We start from the raw sequence: 23,090 nt of genomic DNA on the forward strand, positions 1-23,090 counted from the left end.
AAGGATAGGGATGAGGAGCCATGCAGACAAGAATAGGGATGAGGAGCCATGCAGGCCAGGATAGGGATGAGGGGGCCATGCATACAAGGATGGGGATGAGGAGCCATGCAGACAAGGATAGGGATGAGGAGCCATGCAGACAAGGATAGGGATGAGGAGCCATGCAGACAAGAATAGGGATGAGGGAGCCATGCAGACCAGGATGGGGATGAGGAGCCATGCATACCTGGCTTATACTTGAGTCAATATGATTTCTCAGTTTTTGCGGCAATATTAGGTGCTCACATTTTATCAAGATTTGCCGGGGTCTCACATTACCATCGCAGGCCTTACTAGTCACCTGTGACGTTGAGTCATTGTACTCTAACATCAGCCATGAGGATGGCATTATTATGATGATTTTTTGGCTCTCTCCACACCATTGGAACACCAAATTTGAAGCTTTTTCTTTGTCCTTTGCTCCATTTTCGTAATAATTCGATACATGCTTTGCACACTATGTGTGGTGCCCAAAACTTGTCTTGGTCCCCAAGCATAACCCCAAAATAGGCAAAATACACTTTTTTTACGAAGTCTGTTATGTTTCTTCTATGTTTTGGCAGTGTGTATTCACCACAAATGTAACAGAATGAGTCTGGATCGTTAAGACAACTTCTTCTTGATGAGTTCATGCTTTTCACTGGAAAACAGACAACAACATAAAGTTAGTGCAAAAATCAAGCTATGAACAAACTTTTAGAACACTAATTAACACAAAACTATATTGAGAACTGCTCAGTTCAAGTACTAATCCAAAGAAATTAATGAGATGATGCGTCGCATTTACCAACAAGTGCTATAAATAAGATACCAAAAATCTCAAAAACTTGAGCCAATCTGGCAAAACTGATGACATATTCAGAATCAGCACCCCAAAAATACCCTAAATTCATTAAAATATTTTGGACACCAGAAAAATTTTTTTTTTTTGTTGACCTGTGTTATAGGAGACAGCATATCAGAACCAATCGGGGTACTAGGCTTAGGGGCTCCTTTGCCTGTGGTGGTTGCAACATCTGTGCCCATATGGTGGCCAGTAGAGATGTTTTTGTTAATCCTGCGGATGGGAAGACTCATAGGTTGCAGTCCTACATTAATTGTAAAACCACCTGCGTGATTTATGCTCTTATTTGTCCATGCCAGCTGGTGTATGTAGGCCAAACTTCTCAAGAATTGCGGCGGAGGGTCCAAAAACATTTTCCCACCATTAATTTGGCCTCCTGTGACCTGTCCAAGGGTAAAGGCGCTCACGCCTGTAGCTGCTCATTTTTTGGCCCATCACGCAGGCCGTACGCTGAATACACGGGTTGTGGGGCTGGATCACATCCAGTTATCTAACAGGGGTGGTCCCTTTAAGCCTTGCTTACTGCGTGACGAATACTGATGGATTTTTAACCTCGGTTCTGTTGCCCCGGCAGGTCTTAATGAGGAGCTCCTTTTTACAGGATTTCTGGGATGAGATCGATTCATCTTTACCATAATTACTTCAATGGCTCCCATGGGTTGCTACGGCAATGGAATGGTTCCTACAATTTTATTGAACTGAAGACTTCTGGTACCAGCCCTCTATTTGCCTGGGACTGGGCGTTTTGGACCTTATTCAGGTTCTGCGCCTAATTCTCTGCTTGGATTTTACTGTAGGCACGTGTCTGGGGTCTGATCATCGGTGTGACTATTATTTACAATCATTTAGCTGTTTCAGCATCAGGTCTGTTTTCTCTGTGACTTTACAAGTTATTTCCTTGGCCTACACCCGGGCTTTCTCGTTCGATTAGGGTTTGCGTCCATTCTCGGGACCATGGCTCAGTATCTTCATTCTACAGGCGGGGCTTTTGGCAAAAGTGCATTATTCAATTGGGTCTTTATTTGGGAACCTGGCACATACAACTGGGGGGAATAGGAATATAAATAATAAAAAATGGGGGGGGGGGACAATTTTGGTATTGTGGGGGGGTTTCGTGACATTTGTTTGCAAATTTTCTATTGTATAATGATGGGATTTTGTCTGGTGCGCCACATTTAATAAAGATATAAATATTTTTTGATATACTATTTCTACATGTTTATCATGACTTTCTTTGTGTTCTTGTGCGCCTGAGGATTCATGTATGAATGCACCCCTGGGGGTTGTCTGTGGTATGTGTGTTATTGTATGCATTTCATTGCTGGCACCACCAACACATTGGCTTGTCCATATTATATTTTTAGCCCCAGCTCCGGTGTCACCGGCATTACATTCCGGTACCTTGTTGTTAATTTTTCCCTTTTGGTGCCAAACAATCAGCCCCCTCCCCGTTCTACGCCTACACTCCTGTGCATTTATTTCATGTGCAGGTGCACACATACTGTTGTGTGCATATGCAGATATGCACGGGAGTTTCCTCTCCCCCTTTCGTCATACAGCCCCCCCCTAACATTCAGGTCATACCCCTTTTTACGCATGTGCGGCATCGTGCGGCCCTCCTGGCACACATTACCGCGTTCCAACTCACGCAGGCGCGCTGGATTTCCGCTCCACCCACCCGCGCGTGCGTAGTGGGGCATTATGCGGCACTTTTCACGGGCGCTGCGGCTGCATTTCTGCGCCCGCGCGGCAATTCGCTCGTGCGCCCTGGGGCTCTTCATTCCCCCTGGTACGCATTTTGCGCTCCAGCTTGCGCAGGCGTGGTTGCGTGCCTGCTGACCCCAGCAACATACACGCGGCTGCACGGCTCCCTCTTTCCTTCTTTTTCTTTTTTTTTTCTGCTCTGGTGCAGCTCGTTACTCATCCTGCTACCAGGCTCATCTACAGCGGCCTATTTAAACCGAGGCTTACAGGTACACCACACTCCCCCTGACGAAGCCCTCTCTGGAGGGCGATACCCGTGGGGCCTTGTTCCTGGGTCCGTCCACTTTGTGTATGGGGTGACCTGCCCCTGCCAATATCTACAAACGGGTAATCTATACTCTTTTCTGATCTCTAGGGTTTCTGCTGTATGGGCCTTTTCCTGGCCAGGGGCTCTTCAGCGGTGGGAATGTTCGTGCTCTATTCCTCCTTTTGTAGGATATATATATATATATTTCTCTGTTAGAGTCATACTTGTGTGACGGGTTATAAAGTTCAGATTAGCAGTCCCATGAGCCAGTAGTTGTATAGGCCAGGTTTAGGTATTTTATTATGCATGAATTGTCATGTGGATTTCATTTCTAATGGACCAGGTTCTCTGCTGTGTTTCATTTTTAGTTCTGTTTTAACCCCCCATGTGTGTTGTATCTTTTGTACTTTGAGTACATATGACGTGGTGTGCATTATTACTGTGGCGCTTTTTTCTACATTATACAATTCGGTATTCACCATTGTCTGCCCCCCGTTTTGACTTTGACTTATAATCATGTTATGGTAGTGCGCCAGGTGCTTTTCCTGTCTATATAATATTAGGTGCCTCGGCTTATACTCCAGTATATACGATAGACCGTTGAGTTTCTGGTGAAGAGTGTTGAATTTTACTTTCAGACTCGTTAGTGGGGCATCTGATTTTGGGGGTCCCCGTGTTTTTCCTTGGCTGTCCTCCATTCTGCATTATATTGATTACGGTAGACTGGATTATTCCCACCATTTAATATCCTGTTGGGAAATGACGGTCCCAATAAAACAATCACTGTGGCGTTACTGGAAATCCGGCATCCAATATTGTTCAATATGACTATTCATAGGACACCAGTAAAGGAAAGAAGTAATTTCCTCCAACCGAGACTGAGGTGTGTGAGACACATCCACCAGGCGGCTGCTGACGGCCACTCACTAGGCCAGACTGGTGAAGATATCTCCATAGAGGGTCCTGGTTCAGTACCACACTACGATCCTCCACCGCTCGCCCAGGATTACACTTCTGAGCAAGAAAATGAATATTACCGAGGATCTGGAGACTCAGCCCAAGCAGATCTATCATCCTCCTCCGTCTCTTCTCTGTTGGACATTTTCCAATTTCTTCCTCAAAATCTAAATTCATTAAGCTCCTGATGAAAACCGGACCACCCAATACCTTCCTCTTCTGAAAAATACCCATCCTAGATTACCGGGGAACATTCAGTCTATATATGTATACTGTATAACATTGGATGAAGTATATATACCAATGGATCACATTGGATCAATCACCTAATACACAAGGTGATCACTAGGGATCCATCATCATATTGTGGATATGAAAAGTCTACACACCCCTATTAAAATGTCATGTAAAATAATCCTACCTTTCTTCAGACATAACTTTCTACAATGAGATCCCTTTGCTGTGTTGTCAGCTGTTTCCGGATCTTCGCTTTTGTTGTAAAATACAACTAAGAAAATGCCAGCAACATTCTCCTAGAGCAGCGAAACTTTTTATGGGATTAATGAGAATCCTGTAAATGATGGCAGCCGTGCACTGACTACTATGATACATGAGGGTAAATGTGAATGGCTGATTATGAACACAACCACAAACTATAGGAGGGTTCACACTTATTTCAGTTTTGTTATTTTTATTTTACCTCTCAAAATTCTTTCACTTTTTTTCTTAATGGATTTATGCAGATTATGGGCGACATTAAGGGCGGAGTCAGACGCGGTATAAAACGGAGGAAGTTGAGAATGCCAGGCTCAGACTGGACGGCGGCTCTCCTGAACCGACCATGAAGGCTTCATATATTTCTATGCAGCTGTCATGCCTGGGTGAGGATAGCCGCCAGCCAGTCCGAGCCTGACATTATGATTTATGTCCCATTTATGGCTGCCCGACTCTTCCTTTAAAGAGGGAAAAGTTCTAAAATGTTTCTTCTTGGTAAGATTTTTTTTTACATAACAAAAACCTGGGATTTTAACAGGGGTGTGTAGACTTTTTATATCCACTGCATACAGCAACGTATCACCAGGATTAGTAAATGGATTGAATGTTACCTTCTGAGTGGTTCAAAGATATATTGTGTGTGTGTGTGTATATATATATATATATATATATATATATATATATATACGATATATATATATATATATATACGATATATATATTCATTCACTATATGTGCATGTATATAGGGCTGCGGGAATACCAAGATATCTAATACATGATGCAGGGAGACAGAGGCTCCTTCTTAGAAGCCACAAGAACATTCTGGGAGTTTACAGCGCACACAAATATAACGCCAGGAAACATCAGCTCCATGTGATAAGCTCCAGGAGCAGAAGGGTGAAGACCACAAAGAAGTACGGCGAGGAGAGAAGCGTCTGTGCGAGGTGAGCTGCTGTACGATGACCTGACACTATATTATGTGTGTGTGTACTGGATGATGAGGGTTGTCACGTGTTCATCTATACAGGTAGAGAAGCAGATGATGTAACTGATATCTGGGGAGCGGTGATGTCACTGCTGTATAATATAACTGATATCTGGAGAGCGGTGATGTCACTGCTGTATAATATAACTGATATCTGGGGAGCAGTGATGTCACTGCTGTATAATATAACTGAGATCTGGGGAGCGGTGATGTCACCGCTGTATAATATAACTGATATCTGGGGAGCGGTGATGTCACTGCTGTATAATATAACTGATATCTGGGGAGCGGTGATGTCACTGCTGTGTAATATAACTGATATCTGGGGAGCGGTGATGTCACCGCTGTATAATATAACTGATATCTGGGAGCGGTGATGTCACCGCTGTATAATATATCTGATATCTGGGGAGCGGTGATGTCACTGCTGTATAATATAACTGATATCTGGGGAGCGGTGATGTCACTGCTGTATAATATAACTGATATCTGGGGAGCGGTGATGTCACCGCTGTATAATATAACTGATATCTGGGGAGCGGTGATGTCACTGCTGTATAATATAACTGATATCTGGGGAGCGGTGATGTCACTGCTGTATAATATAACTGATATCTGGGGAGCGGTGATGTCACTGCTGTATAATAAATATAACTGATATCGGGGAGCGGTGATGTCACCGCTGTATAATATAACTGATATCTGGGGAGCAGTGATGTCACTGCTGTATAATATAACTGATATCTGGGGAGCGGTGATGTCACTGCTGTATAATATAACTGATATCTGGGGAGCGGTGATGTCACTGCTGTATAATATAACTGATATCTGGAGAGCGGTGATGTCACTGCTGTATAATATCACTGATATCTGGGGAGCGGTGATGTCACCGCTGTATAATATAACTGATATCTGGGGAGCGGTGATGTCACTGCTGTATAATATAACTGATATCTGGGGAGCGGTGATGTCACCGCTGTATAATATCACTGATATCTGGAGAGCGGTGATGTCACTGCTGTATAATATAACTGATATCTGGGGAGCAGTGATGTCACTGCTGTATAATATAACTGATATCTGGGAGCGGTGATGTCACCGCTGTATAATATAACTGATATCTGGGGAGCGGTGATGTCACCGCTGTATAATATAACTGAGATCTGGGGAGCGGTGATGTCACTGCTGTATAATATAACTGATATCTGGGGAGCGGTGATGTCACTGCTGTATAATATAACTGATATCTGGGGAGCGGTGATGTCACTGCTGTATAATATAACTGATATCTGGGGAGCGGTGATGTCACTGCTGTATAATATAACTGATATCTGGGGAGCGGTGATGTCACCGCTGTATAATATAACTGATATCTGGGGAGCGGTGATGTCACCGCTGTATAATATAACTGATATCTGGGGAGCGGTGATGTCACCGCTGTATAATATAACTGATATCTGGAGAGCGGTGATGTCACCGCTGTATAATATAACTGATATCTGGGAGCGGTGATGTCACTGCTGTATAATATAACTGATATCTGGGGAGCGGTGATGTCACCGCTGTATAATATAACTGATATCTGGGAGCGGTGATGTCACTGCTGTATAATATAACTGATATCTGGGGAGCGGTGATGTCACCGCTGTATAATATAACTGATATCTGGGAGCGGTGATGTCACTGCTGTATAATATAACTGATATCTGGGGAGCGGTGATGTCACTGCTGTATAATATAACTGATATCTGGGGAGCGGTGATGTCACTGCTGTGTAATATAACTGATATCTGGGGAGCGGTGATGTCACTGCTGTGTAATATAACTGATATCTGGGAGCGGTGATGTCACTGCTGTATAATATAACTGAGATCTGGGGAGCGGTGATGTCACTGCTGTATAATATAACTGATATCTGGGGAGCGGTGATGTCACCGCTGTATAATATAACTGATATCTGGGGAGCGGTGATGTCACCGCTGTATAATATAACTGATATCTGGGGAGCGGTGATGTCACCGCTGTATAATATAACTGATATCTGGGAGCGGTGATGTCACCGCTGTATAATATAACTGATATCTGGAGAGCGGTGATGTCACTGCTGTATAATATAACTGATATCTGGGGAGCGGTGATGTCACTGCTGTATAATATAACTGATATCGGGGAGCGGTGATGTCACCGCTGTATAATATAACTGATATCGGGGAGCGGTGATGTCACTGCTGTATAATATAACTGATATCGGGGAGTGGTGATGTCACCGCTGTATAATATAACTGATATCTGGAGAGCGGTGATGTCACTGCTGTATAATATAACTGATATCTGGGGAGCGGTGATGTCACTGCTGTATAATATAACTGATATCTGGGGAGCGGTGATGTCACTGCTGTATAATATAACTGAGATCTGGGGAGCGGTGATGTCACTGCTGTATAATATAACTGATATCGGGGAGCGGTGATGTCACCGCTGTATAATATAACTGATATCTGGGGAGCGGTGATGTCACTGCTGTATAATATAACTGATATCTGGAGAGCGGTGATGTCACCGCTGTATAATATAACTGATATCTGGAGAGCGGTGATGTCACTGCTGTATAATATAACTGATATCTGGGGAGCGGTGATGTCACTGCTGTATAATATAACTGATATCTGGGGAGCGGTGATGTCACCGCTGTATAATATAACTGATATCGGGGAGCGGTGATGTCACTGCTGTATAATATGACTGAGATCTGGGGAGCGGTGATGTCACTGCTGTATAATATAACTGATATCTGGGGAGCGGTGATGTCACTGCTGTATCATATAACTGATATCGGGGAGCGGTGATGTCACCGCTGTATAATATAACTGATATCTGGGGAGCGGTGATGTCACCGCTGTATAATATAACTGATATCTGGAGAGCGGTGATGTCACTGCTGTATAATGTAACTGATATCTGGGGAGCGGTGATGTCACCGCTGTATAATATAACTGATATCTGGGGAGCGGTGATGTCACTGCTGTATAATATAACTGATATCTGGGGAGCGGTGATGTCACTGCTGTATAATATAACTGATATCTGGAGAGCGGTGATGTCACCGCTGTATAATATAACTGATATCTGGGAGCGGTGATGTCACCGCTGTATAATATCACTGATATCTGGAGAGCGGTGATGTCACCGCTGTATAATATAACTGATATCTGGAGAGCGGTGATGTCACTGCTGTATAATATACCTGATATCTGGGGAGCGGTGATGTCACTGCTGTATAATATAACTGATATCTGGGGAGCGGTGATGTCACTGCTGTATAATATAACTGATATCTGGGGAGCGGTGATGTCACCGCTGTATAATATAACTGAGATCTGGGGAGCGGTGATGTCACTGCTGTATAATATAACTGATATCTGGGGAGCGGTGATGTCACTGCTGTATAATATAACTGATATCGGGGAGCGGTGATGTCACTGCTGTATAATATAACTGATATCTGGGGAGCGGTGATGTCACCGCTGTATAATATAACTGATATCTGGAGAGCGGTGATGTCACCGCTGTATAATATAACTGATATCTGGGGAGCGGTGATGTCACTGCTGTATAATATAACTGATATCTGGGGAGCGGTGATGTCACTGCTGTATAATATAACTGATATCTGGGGAGCGGTGATGTCACCGCTGTATAATATAACTGAGATCTGGGGAGCGGTGATGTCACTGCTGTATAATATAACTGATATCTGGGGAGCGGTGATGTCACCGCTGTATAATATCACTGATATCTGGGGAGCGGTGATGTCACTGCTGTATAATATAACTGATATCTGGAGAGCGGTGACGTCACTGCTGTATAATATAACTGATATCTGGGGAGCGGTGATGTCACCGCTGTATAATATAACTGATATCTGGAGAGCGGTGATGTCACCGCTGTATAATATAACTGATATCTGGGGAGCGGTGATGTCACTGCTGTATAATATAACTGATATCTGGAGAGCGGTGATGTCACCGCTGTATAATATAACTGATATCTGGGGAGCGGTGATGTCACTGCTGTATAATATAACTGATATCTGGGGAGCGGTGATGTCACTGCTGTATAATATAACTGATATCTGGGGAGCGGTGATGTCACTGCTGTATAATATAACTGAGATCTGGGGGGCGGTGATGTCACCGCTGTATAATATAACTGATATCTGGGGAGCGGTGATGTCACTGCTGTATAATATAACTGAGATCTGGGGAGCGGTGATGTCACTGCTGTATAATATAACTGATATCTGGGGAGCGGTGATGTCACTGCTGTATAATATAACTGATATCTGGGGAGCGGTGATGTCACCGCTGTATAATATAACTGATATCTGGAGAGCGGTGATGTCACCGCTGTATAATATAACTGATATCTGGGGAGCGGTGATGTCACTGCTGTATAATATAACTGATATCTGGGGAGCGGTGATGTCACTGCTGTATAATATAACTGATATCTGGGAGCGGTGATGTCACTGCTGTATAATATAACTGATATCTGGGGAGCGGTGATGTCACCGCTGTATAATATAACTGATATCTGGGGAGCGGTGATGTCACTGCTGTATAATATAACTGAGATCTGGGGAGCGGTCAGGTCACTGCTGTATAATATAACTGATATCTGGGGAGCGGTGATGTCACTGCTGTATAATATAACTGATATCTGGGGAGCGGTGATGTCACCGCTGTATAATATAACTGATATCTGGGGAGCGGTGATGTCACTGCTGTATAATATAACTGATATCTGGGAGCGGTGATGTCACTGCTGTATAATATAACTGATATCTGGGGAGCGGTGATGTCACCGCTGTATAATATAACTGATATCTGGGAGCGGTCATGTCACTGCTGTATAATATAACTGATATCTGGGAGCGGTGATGTCACTGCTGTATAATATAACTGATATCTGGGAGCGGTGATGTCACTGCTGTATAATATACCTGATATCTGGGGAGCGGTGATGTCACCGCTGTATAATATAACTGATATCTGGGGAGTGGTCATGTCACCGCTGTATAATATAACTGATATCTGGGAGCGGTGATGTCACTGCTGTATAATATAACTGATATCTGGGAGCGGTGATGTCACTGCTGTATAATATAACTGATATCGGGGAGCGGCGATGTCACTGCTGTATAATATAACTGATATCTGGAGAGCGGTGATGTCACCGCTGTATAATATAACTGATATCTGGGGAGCGGTGATGTCACTGCTGTATAATATAACTGATATCTGGGGAGCGGTGATGTCACCGCTGTATAATATAACTGATATCTGGGGAGCGGTGATGTCACCGCTGTATAATATAACTGATATCTGGAGAGCGGTGATGTCACTGCTGTATAATATAACTGATATCTGGGGAGCGGTGATGTCACCGCTGTATAATATAACTGATATCTGGGGAGCGGTGATGTCACCGCTGTATAATATAACTGATATCTGGGGAGCGGTGATGTCACCGCTGTATAATATAACTGATATCTGGGGAGCGGTGATGTCACCGCTGTATAATATAACTGATATCTGGGGAGTGGTGATGTCACTGCTGTATAATATAACTGAGATCTGGGGAGCGGCGATGTCACTGCTGTATAATATAACTGAGATCTGGGGAGCGGTGATGTCACCGCTGTATAATATAACTGATATCTGGGAGCGGTGATGTCACTGCTGTATAATATAACTGAGATCTGGGGAGCGGTGATGTCACTGCTGTATAATATAACTGATATCTGGAGAGCGGTGATGTCACTGCTGTATAATATCACTGATATCTGGAGAGCGGTGATGTCACTGCTGTATAATATCACTGATATCTGGGGAGCGGTGATGTCACCGCTGTATAATATAACTGATATCTGGGGAGCGGTGATGTCACTGCTGTATAATATAACTGATATCTGGGAGCGGTGATGTCACCGCTGTATAATATAACTGATATCTGGGAGCGGTGATGTCACCGCTGTATAATATAACTGATATCTGGGGAGCGGTGATGTCACCGCTGTATAATATAACTGATATCTGGGAGCGGTGATGTCACTGCTGTATAATATAACTGAGATCTGGGGAGCGGTGATGTCACCGCTGTATAATATACCTGATATCTGGGGAGCGGTGATGTCACTGCTGTATAATATAACTGATATCTGGGGAGCGGTGATGTCACTGCTGTATAATATAACTGATATCTGGAGAGCGGTGATGTCACCGCTGTATAATATAACTGATATCTGGAGAGCGGTGATGTCACCGCTGTATAATATAACTGATATCTGGGGAGCGGTGATGTCACTGCTGTATAATATAACTGATATTGGGGAGCGGTGATGTCACCGCTGTATAATATAACTGATATCTGGGGAGCGGTGATGTCACCGCTGTATAATATAACTGATATCTGGAGAGCGGTGATGTCACTGCTGTATAATATAACTGATATCTGGGGAGCGGTGATGTCACCGCTGTATAATATAACTGATATCTGGGGAGCGGTGATGTCACCGCTGTATAATATAACTGATATCTGGAGAGCGGTGATGTCACTGCTGTATAATATAACTGATATCTGGGGAGCGGTGATGTCACTGCTGTATAATATAACTGATATCTGGGGAGCGGTGATGTCACTGCTGTATAATATAACTGATATCTGGAGAGCGGTGATGTCACCGCTGTATAATATAACTGATATCTGGGGAGCGGTGATGTCACTGCTGTATAATATAACTGATATCTGGGGAGCGGTGATGTCACTGCTGTATAATATAACTGATATCTGGGGAGCGGTGATGTCACTGCTGTATAATATAACTGATATCTGGGGAGCGGTGATGTCACCGCTGTATAATATAACTGATATCTGGGGAGCGGTGATGTCACCGCTGTATAATATAACTGATATCTGGGGAGCGGTGATGTCACTGCTGTATAATATAACTGATATCTGGGGAGCGGTGATGTCACTGCTGTATAATATAACTGATATCTGGGGAGCGGTGATGTCACTGCTGTATAATATAACTGATATCTGGGTGCGGTGATGTCACCGCTGTATAATATAACTGATATCTGGAGAGCGGTGATGTCACTGCTGTGTAATATAACTGATATCGGAGAGCGGTGATGTCACTGCTGTATAATATAACTGAGATCTGGGGGGCGGTGATGTCACCGCTGTATAATATAACTGATATCTGGGGGGCGGTGATGTCACTGCTGTATAATATAACTGATATCTGGAGAGCGGTGATGTCACCGCTGTATAATATAACTGATATCTGGGGGGCGGTGATGTCACTGCTGTATAATATAACTGATATCTGGGGAGCGGTGATGTCACTGCTGTATAATATAACTGATATCTGGGGAGCGGTGATGTCACTGCTGTATAATATAACTGATATCTGGGGAGCGGTGATGTCACTGCTGTATAATATAACTGATATCTGGGGAGCGGTGATGTCACCGCTGTATAATATAACTGATATCTGGGGAGCGGTGATGTCACTGCTGTATAATATAACTGATATCTGGGGAGCGGTGATGTCACTGCTGTATAATATAACTGAGATCTGGGGGGCGGTGATGTCACCGCTGTATAATATAACTGATATCTGGGGGGCGGTGATGTCACTGCTGTATAATATAACTGATATCTGGGGAGCGGTGATGTCACTGCTGTATAATATAACTGAGATCTGGGGGGCGGTGATGTCACCGCTGTATAATATAACTGATATCTGGGGGGCGGTGATGTCACTGCTGTATAATATAACTGAGATCTGGGGAGCGGTGATGTCACTGCTGTATAATATAACTGATATCTGGGGGGCGGTGATGTCACCGCTGTATAATATAACTGATATCTGGGGAGCGGTGATGTCACTGCTGTATAATATAACTGATATCTGGGGAGCGGTGATGTCACTGCTGTATAATATAACTGATATCTGGGGAGCGGTGATGTCACTGCTGTATAATATAACTGATATCTGGGGAGCGGTGATGTCACTGCTGTATAATATAACTGATATCTGGGGAGCGGTGATGTCACTGCTGTATAATATAACTGATATCTGGGGAGCGGTGATGTCACTGCTGTATAATATAACTGATATTGGGGAGCGGTGATGTCACTGCTGTATAATATAACTGATATCTGGGGAGCGGTGATGTCACCGCTGTATAATATAACTGATATCTGGGGAGCGGTGATGTCACTGCTGTATAATATACCTGATATCTGGGGAGCGGTGATGTCACTGCTGTATAATATAACTGATATCTGGGGAGCGGTGATGTCACTGCTGTGTAATATAACTGATATCTGGGAGCGGTGATGTCACTGCTGTATAATATAACTGATATCTGGGGAGCGGTGATGTCACTGCTGTATAATATAACTGATATCTGGGGAGCGGTGATGTCACTGCTGTATAATATAACTGATATCTGGGGAGCGGTGATGTCACTGCTGTATAATATAACTGATATCTGGGTAGCGGTGATGTCACTGCTGTATAATATAACTGATATCGGGGAGCGGTGATGTCACTGCTGTATAATATAACTGATATCTGGGGGGCGGTGATGTCACTGCTGTATAATATAACTGATATCTGGAGAGCGGTGATGTCACTGCTGTATAATATAACTGATATCTGGGGAGCGGTGATGTCACTGCTGTATAATATAACTGATATCTGGAGAGCGGTGATGTCACTGCTGTATAATATAACTGATATCTGGGGAGCGGTGATGTCACCGCTGTATAATATAACTGATATCTGGGGAGCGGTGATGTCACCGCTGTATAATATAACTGATATCTGGGGAGCGGTGATGTCACCGCTGTATAATATAACTGATATCTGGGGAGCGGTGATGTCACTGCTGTATAATATAACTGATATCTGGGGAGCGGTGATGTCACCGCTGTATAATATAACTTAGATCTGGGGAGCGGTGATGTCACCGCTGTATAATATAACTGATATCTGGGGAGTGGTGATGTCACTGCTGTATAATATAACTGAGATCTGGGGAGCGGCGATGTCACTGCTGTATAATATAACTGATATCTGGGGAGTGGTGATGTCACCGCTGTATAATATAACTGATATCTGAGGAGCGGTGATGTCACTGCTGTATAATATACCTGATATCTGGGGAGCGGTGATGTCACTGCTGTATAATATAACTGATATCTGGGGAGCGGTGATGTCACTGCTGTATAATATACCTGATATCTGGGGAGCGGTGATGTCACCGCTGTATAATATAACTGATATCTGGGGAGCGGTGATGTCACTGCTGTATAATATAACTGATATCTGGGGAGCGGTCAGGTCACTGCTGTATAATATAACTGATATCTGGGGAGCGGTGATGTCACTGCTGTATAATATCACTGATATCGGAGAGCGGTGATGTCACTGCTGTATAATATAACTGATATCTGGGGAGCGGTGATGTCACTGCTGTATAATATAACTGATATCTGGGGAGCGGTGATGTCACTGCTGTATAATATAACTGATATCTGGAGAGCGGTGATGTCACTTCTGTGTAATATAACTGATATCTGGGGAGCGGTGATGTCACTGCTGTATAATATAACTGATATCTGGGGAGCGGTGATGTCACCGCTGTATAATATAACTGATATCTGGGGAGCGGTGATGTCACTGCTGTATAATATAACTGATATCTGGGGAGCGGTGATGTCACTGCTGTATAATATAACTGATATCTGGGGAGCGGTGATGTCACTGCTGTATAATATAACTGATATCTGGGGAGCGGTGATGTCACCGCTGTATAATATAACTGATATGTGGGGAGCGGTGATGTCACTGCTGTATAATATAACTGATATCTGGGGAGCGGTGATGTCACTGCTGTATAATATAACTGATATCGGGGAGCGGTGACGTCACTGCTGTATAATATAACTGATATCTGGGGAGCGGTGATGTCACTGCTGTATAATATAACTGATATCGGGGAGCGGTGATGTCACTGCTGTATAATATAACTGATATGTGGGGAGCGGTGATGTCACTGCTGTATAATATAACTGATATCGGGGAGCGGTGATGTCACTGCTGTATAATATAACTGATATGTGGGGAGCGGTGATGTCACTGCTGTATAATATAACTGATATCTGGGGAGCGGTGATGTCACTGCTGTATAATATAACTGATATCTGGGGAGCGGTGATGTCACTGCTGTATAATATAACTGATATCTGGAGAGCGGTGATGTCACTGCTGTATAATATAACTGATATCTGAGGAGCGGTGATGTCACTGCTGTATAATATAACTGATATCTGGGGAGCGGTGATGTCACTGCTGTATAATATAACTGATATCTGGGGAGCGGTGATGTCACTGCTGTATAATATAACTGATATCGGGGAGCGGTGATGTCACTGCTGTATAATATAACTGATATCTGGGGAGCGGTGGTGTCACCGCTGTATAATATAACTGATATCTGGGGAGCGGTGATGTCACTGCTGTATAATATAACTGATATCTGGGGAGCGGTGATGTCACTGCTGTATAATATAACTGAGATCTGGGGGGCGGTGATGTCACTGCTGTATAATATACCTGATATCTGGGGAGCGGTGATGTCACTGCTGTATAATATAACTGATATCTGGGGAGCGGTGATGTCACCGCTGTATAATATAACTGATATCTGGGGAGCGGTGATGTCACCGCTGTATAATATAACTGATATCTGGGGAGCGGTGATGTCACTGCTGTATAATATAACTGATATCTGGGGAGCGGTGGTGTCACCGCTGTATAATATAACTGATATCTGGGAGCGGTGATGTCAGTGCTGTATAATATAACTGATATCTGGGGAGCGGTGATGTCACCGCTGTATAATATAACTGATATCTGGGGAGCGGTGATGTCACCGCTGTATAATATAACTGATATCTGGGGAGCGGTGATGTCACTGCTGTATAATATAACTGATATCTGGGGAGCGGTGATGTCACTGCTGTATAATATAACTGATATCTGGAGAGCGGTGATGTCACTGCTGTATAATATAACTGATATCTGGGGAGCGGTGATGTCACTGCTGTATAATATACCTGATATCTGGGGAGCGGTGATGTCACTGCTGTATAATATACCTGATATCGGGGAGCGGTGATGTCACTGCTGTATAATATAACTGATATCTGGGGAGCGGTGATGTCACTGCTGTATAATATAACTGATATCTGGGGAGCGGTGATGTCACCGCTGTATAATATAACTGATATCGGGGAGCGGTGATGTCACTGCTGTATAATATAACTGATATCTGGGGAGCGGTGATGTCACTGCTGTATAATATAACTGATATCTGGAGAGCGGTGATGTCACTGCTGTATAATATAACTGATATCTGGGGAGCGGTGATGTCACTGCTGTATAATATAACTGATATCTGGGAGCGGTGATGTCACCGCTGTATAATATAACTGAGATCTGGGGAGCGGTGATGTCACTGCTGTATAATATAACTGATATCGGGGAGCGGTGATGTCACCGCTGTATAATATAACTGATATCTGGGGAGCGGTGATGTCACCGCTGTATAATATAACTGATATCTGGGGAGCGGTGATGTCACCGCTGTATAATATAACTGATATCTGGGGAGCGGTGATGTCACTGCTGTATAATATAACTGATATCTGGGGAGCGGTCAGGTCACTGCTGTATAATATAACTGATATCTGGGGAGCGGTGATGTCACCGCTGTATAATATAACTGATATCTGGGGAGCGGTGATGTCACTGCTGTATAATATAACTGATATCTGGGGAGCGGTGATGTCACTGCTGTATAATATAACTGATATCTGGGGAGCGGTGATGTCACTGCTGTATAATATAACTGATATCTGGGGAGCGGTGATGTCACCGCTGTATAATATAACTGATATCTGGGGAGCGGTGATGTCACCGCTGTATAATATAACTGATATCTGGGGAGCGGTGATGTCACTGCTGTATAATATAACTGATATCGGGGAGCGGTGATGTCACCTCCTTTTGTCTTCCAGGTCACAGACTTTCCTTCGGTTTCCACATGAAATTCCTCTTTCACTTTGGCTTCTTCGGTCTCATTATAATCAGTAAAGTTTTCTCGAAACCTTCTTGCTCCTCAGAGAAGAACAGCGAAAATATGGAAGAAACATCTTGTACCAATCTTGGCTTGTCTGTCCTCCCAGTGACCGACATCCCACAGAACACGGCCGTCCTCCTCCTGTCCTATAACAACTTCAGGTCTCTGTCCACCTCCATGTTTAAGGGATTTAAAGATTTGACAGAGTTGGAAGTTACTGACAATGGGATGACAAGCTTTGATATAGACATACCACTAATGATAGAAGAACTCAACCTGGCCAACAACTCACTGACAGAACTGCCAAAGGTGTCACTGCTGTCAGCACTAACGAAACTGCACCTATCCCACAACCAGATCTCCACCATTCAGGAAAATGCCTTCACGGGGCTGAAGAGGCTGGCCATGTTGGAGCTGCAACACAACCAAATTGGTTCACTGCCAGAAGAGGTGAGGATAAAATATATCAAAACAGCCTATGAAGATAGATAGAATTATTATAATACTCCTCCTTATGTACAAGAATATAACTACTATAATACTGCCCCCTATGTACAAGAATATAACTACTATAATACTGCTCCTATGTAGAAGAATATAACTACTATAATACTGCTCCTATGTACAAGAATATAACTACTATAATACTGCTCCTATGTACAAGAATATAACTACTATAATACTGCTCCTATGTACAAGAATATAACTACTATAATACTGCCCCTATGTACAAGAATATCACTACTATAATACTGCTCCTATGTACAAGAATATAACTACTATAATACTGCTCCTATGCACAAAAATATAACTACTATAATACTGCCCCTATGTACAAGAATATAACTACTATAATACTGCTCCTATGTACAAGAATATAACTACTATAATACTGCTCCTATGTACAAGAATATAACTACTATAATACTGCCCCTATGCATAAGAATATAACTACTATAATACTGCTCCTATGCACAAGAATATAACTACTATAATACTGCCCCCTATGTACAACAATATAACTACTATAATACTGCCCCCTATGTACAAGAATATAACTACTATAATACTGCCCCCTATGTACAAGAATATAACTACTATAATACTGCCCCTATGCATAAGAATATAACTACTATAATACTGCTCCTATGTACAAGAATATAACTACTATAATACTGCTCCTATGTGCAAGAATATAACTACTATAATACTGCTCCTATGTATAAGAATATAACTACTATAATACTGCCCCTATGCATAAGAATATAACTACTATAATACTGACTCTATGTACAAGAATATAACTACTATAATACTGCCCCTATGTACAAGAATATAACTACTATAATACTGCCCCTATGTACAGGAATATAACTACTATAATACTGTCCCCTATGTGCAAGAATATAACTACTATAATACTGCTCCCATGTGCAAGAATATAACTACTATAATACTGCTCCCATGTACAAGAATATAACTACTATAATACTGCCCCTATGTACAAGAATATAACTACTATAATACTGCCACTATGTAGAATATAACTACTATAATACTGCCCCCATGTGCAAGAATATAACTACTATAATACTGCTCCTATGTACAAGAATATAACTACTATAATACTGCCCCTATCTAGAAGAATATAACTACTATAATACTGCTCCTATGTACAAGACTATAACTACTATAATACTGCCCCTATGTACAAGAATATAACTACTATAATACTGCCCCATATGTACAAGAATATAACTACTATAATACTGCCACTATGTAGAAGAATACAACTACTATAATACTGCTCCTATGCACAAGAATATAACTACTATAATACTGCCCCTATCTAGAAGAATATAACTACTATAATACTGCTCCTATGTACAAGACTATAACTACTATAATACTGCCCCTATGTACAAGAATATAACTACTATAATACTGCCCCTATGTACAAGAATATAACTACTATAATACTGCCACTATGTAGAAGAATACAACTACTATAATACTGCTCCTATGCACAAGAATATAACTACTATAATACTGCACCCTATGTACAAGAATATAACTACTATAATACTGCCACTATGTAGAAGAATACAACTACTATAATACTGCTCCTATGTACAAGAATATAACTACTATAATACTGCTCCTATGTACAAGAATATAACTACTATAATACTGCTCCTATGTGTAAGAATATAACTACTATAATACTGCTCCTATGTGTAAGAATATAGCTACTATAATTTTGCCTCCTATGTACAAGAATTTTAGTAATATACTTTATATATTTTGGTGTCTCAGGTATTCATGGCACTGCCATCATTGAAGCATCTGGATTTGTCATACAATCAGTTGTGGCATCTTCCTGATCGCCTTCTCTCCAGCTCTGAGAATCTAGCCATTCTTTACTTATCGGGGAACCATCTCACAGATATCCCTGACAACTTCTTTGAGGATCTGGACTTGGGTTACGTGTATCTGGAGAAAAATCCCTGGAACTGTAATTGTGCTCTTCTGTACTTTAAGAACTGGCTGGAGGCAGATGAAGACAGAGTCTACGAAACCTCCAAAGAAGGTCCAACTAAGAATCAAAGAAGTGTGATCTGCTCTGATGGAACCCCACTCATTGATTACAACATGGATCATTGCTTAATTAGAACAAAAGGGGACACAAATGTTCCTCCTTTAACAGAAAAGAATTTTGTGCCCAAAAAGGTTTTAGAGACCAAGCTGATGGCTATAACTCTATGGACAACCACACCAGTAGTAACCATTAAGAAAGAAATCACCACGTTAACTACAAAAGAAACTACCACGTTACCAACCACGACACCAACTACACAAGAAACCGTCATATTTCCAACCACGAAACCCACTACACAAGAAACCTCCACATTACTAACCACGATACCAACTACACAAGAAACCACCATATTTCCAACCATAAAACCAACTACACAAGAAACCACCACGTTACCAACCACGACTCCAACTACACAAGAAACCACCATATTTCCAACCACAAAACCAACTACACAAGAAACCACCACATTTACAACACCAACTACACAAGAAACCACCACGTTACCAACCACGACACCAACTACACAAGAATCCACCATATTTCCAACCACAAAACCAACTACACAAGAAACCACCACATTTACAACAACACCAACTACACAAGAAACCACCACGTTACCAACCACGACACCAACTACACAAGAATCCACCATATTTCCAACCACAAAACCAACTACACAAGAAACCACATTTACAACAACACCAACTACACAAGAAACCACCATATTCCCAACCATAACACCAACTACAGAAACAATCATTTTAGAATCCACATGGTTGACAAGCCTAAAAACCACGGAAAAGGCAACCACAGCACTGAACCCAACTACATTGATGATGACCACCATCGTGGTTGAGATCCTCACCAAGGAGCCCAGGACGACCATTGGAAGCACTAGTGATGAAATTGAGAAAATATCTATGATAAGCCCTACAACTGATCCCATGCTTCCACCCCGAATTTCCCGGGTGGTAGCATTTGGTGTGGATTGGTTGGCCAATGTCATCCTCGAATACTGTTGTCTTGTACATGTGATCATCTATGGTTTGTGTATCCTCCTCCTCTTAGTTGAAATGGTGTTCACTACGATGTGTTTGCTGTGGATCTACTGCTGTAATCAGGACCTTCTACAATGGCTTCCGAGAATACGGTTGATCAGATACAGTGTGAGGGTGCCCATGAACGATGAAGATATCTTACTTGTCAACAATGGCGCCATTGAGTCACACTTCAGAGATCAGTCTATGGATGGTGTCACTAAGATGTTGGTTCTGGAGTCCCATACTCGACAACAAGAAATACGATACACATCTGCTATCCTGTAATATGCAAGGGCCAGGTCAAACAGTCACAGCTGATATGGATGACTTTAATTGGCTACCAAACTAACGCGACTTTACCCCAATTTTATTTTTTTTGACTCTGTTCATGATTCTGGACCACAATGATTGAAAAAAAGTAACGCAAATGACAGTAGACTGATACTATTACTTATATTAGTGGCATAGTTCATGATGATACCACTAGGGGGCGGTGTTATATTGCATTTTACAGTAGAAAAAATCATTGCAAAGTATGATCGGCCTTGATCCTGGTTGATCATGCTCAGTGGAGTCTCTCAGCTGCTCCTGTACAGTATTCTGTCTAATTTTATCTTCTGCCCTCTGCATCAGTATAGCCTCCTGAGTGACTTCATATCGTTAGCAGGTTTTTTATCAGAGCTCAATTCCCCTGAACTCCTCCACAGTTAAAATTCTAATCATTAGGCAGTGCAGAGTCAAGCTGTGTTTTCTGAAAGATCAGTGATATAAAACTGCACATGCAGCTCTGAAGAAGCATACGACAGAAGATAATCCTCTGCCATATGCATCTACAGAGCAGTTATTTCAGTTTTACATCACTGTTCTGTCTGCAGCAGGGAACAAACACAGCTTGAGAGCACAAAGAAGATAGAGGGGTCTGCAGCACTTAGGAGAAGCAGGGTGTTAGTAAATGTTTTAGTTGTGAAAAAATAGACCACCCACTTAACCTATGTGGTAGAGATGAAATAAAACACAAAAGGTATAAGAGGAAAACTTTATGTTGACTTCGTTGGTATATTAATAATAATGATGCATTTACCGTGCAAAAAAGTGAAAAGTATTTAGTTGGTATGTTGCTACTGTTATCTAGATTTTCTCACCATACTTCTACTATTGCCTTTACTTGGTCTATTTTGGAACGGACCACTGCACTACCCCCTTACCGCTTATCTTTATGAGCAGCCTGTTTACTGTATATATCCTGCATCGGGCTCGGCTTTAATTATCTGATGAAGATGACTACAGGCATCCCCTCTCTGTTTCACACCTGAATGTATTTGTAAGCAAATATATTGTGAGTATGAAGTCTGCATAGACGTTAGTCTGCACAAGGCATCATCCAAGTGCGGCATCTAAGGGAGTGAATTAGACCAGAATTTCATCAGAAGGGAACTGAAGGTAACTGGATACGTAGACATAGTATCAATATTTATTTTTGTTTCCACTGTTCCCCAATAGTCTTTCACTTCATACAACCCCTGGCAAAAATTATGGAATCGCCGGCCTTGGAGGATGTTCATTCAGTTGTTTAATTTTGTAGAAAAAGAGCAGATCACAGACATGGCACAAAACTAAAGTCAGTTCAAATGCCAACTTTCTGGCTTTAATAAACACGAAAAGAAATCAAGAACAAAAAATGTGGTAGTCAATAACGGTTACTTTTTTAACCAAGTATAGGGGAAAAATTATGGAGTCACTCAATTCTGAGGAAAAAATTATGGAATCATGAAAAACAAACAAAAAAACCCTCCAACACATCACTGGTATTTTGTTGCACCACCTCTGGCTTTTATCACAGCTTGCAGTCTCTGAGGCCTGGACTTAATGAGGGTCACACAGGACTCTTCATCA

At 42.3% G+C, this 23,090-nt stretch overlaps 1 protein-coding gene across 1 annotated transcript; it reads left to right on the plus strand.

The window, feature by feature from the left end:
• Positions 1 to 5,134: 5,134 nt before the first annotated feature.
• On the plus strand, positions 5,135 to 22,736 carry LOC143774243 (uncharacterized). The gene is made up of 3 exons (XM_077261632.1): positions 5,135 to 5,293; positions 17,497 to 18,008; positions 19,875 to 22,736. Exons 2-3 carry the CDS (start codon positions 17,523 to 17,525, stop codon positions 21,480 to 21,482), a joined length of 2,094 nt encoding a protein of 697 aa, XP_077117747.1. The 5' UTR covers positions 5,135 to 5,293; positions 17,497 to 17,522; the 3' UTR covers positions 21,483 to 22,736.
• The last annotated feature ends 354 nt before the right edge of the window (positions 22,737 to 23,090 follow it).

Source organism: Ranitomeya variabilis, chromosome 5 (assembly GCF_051348905.1).
Source record: "Ranitomeya variabilis isolate aRanVar5 chromosome 5, aRanVar5.hap1, whole genome shotgun sequence".
Taxonomy (NCBI): domain Eukaryota; kingdom Metazoa; phylum Chordata; class Amphibia; order Anura; family Dendrobatidae; genus Ranitomeya; species Ranitomeya variabilis.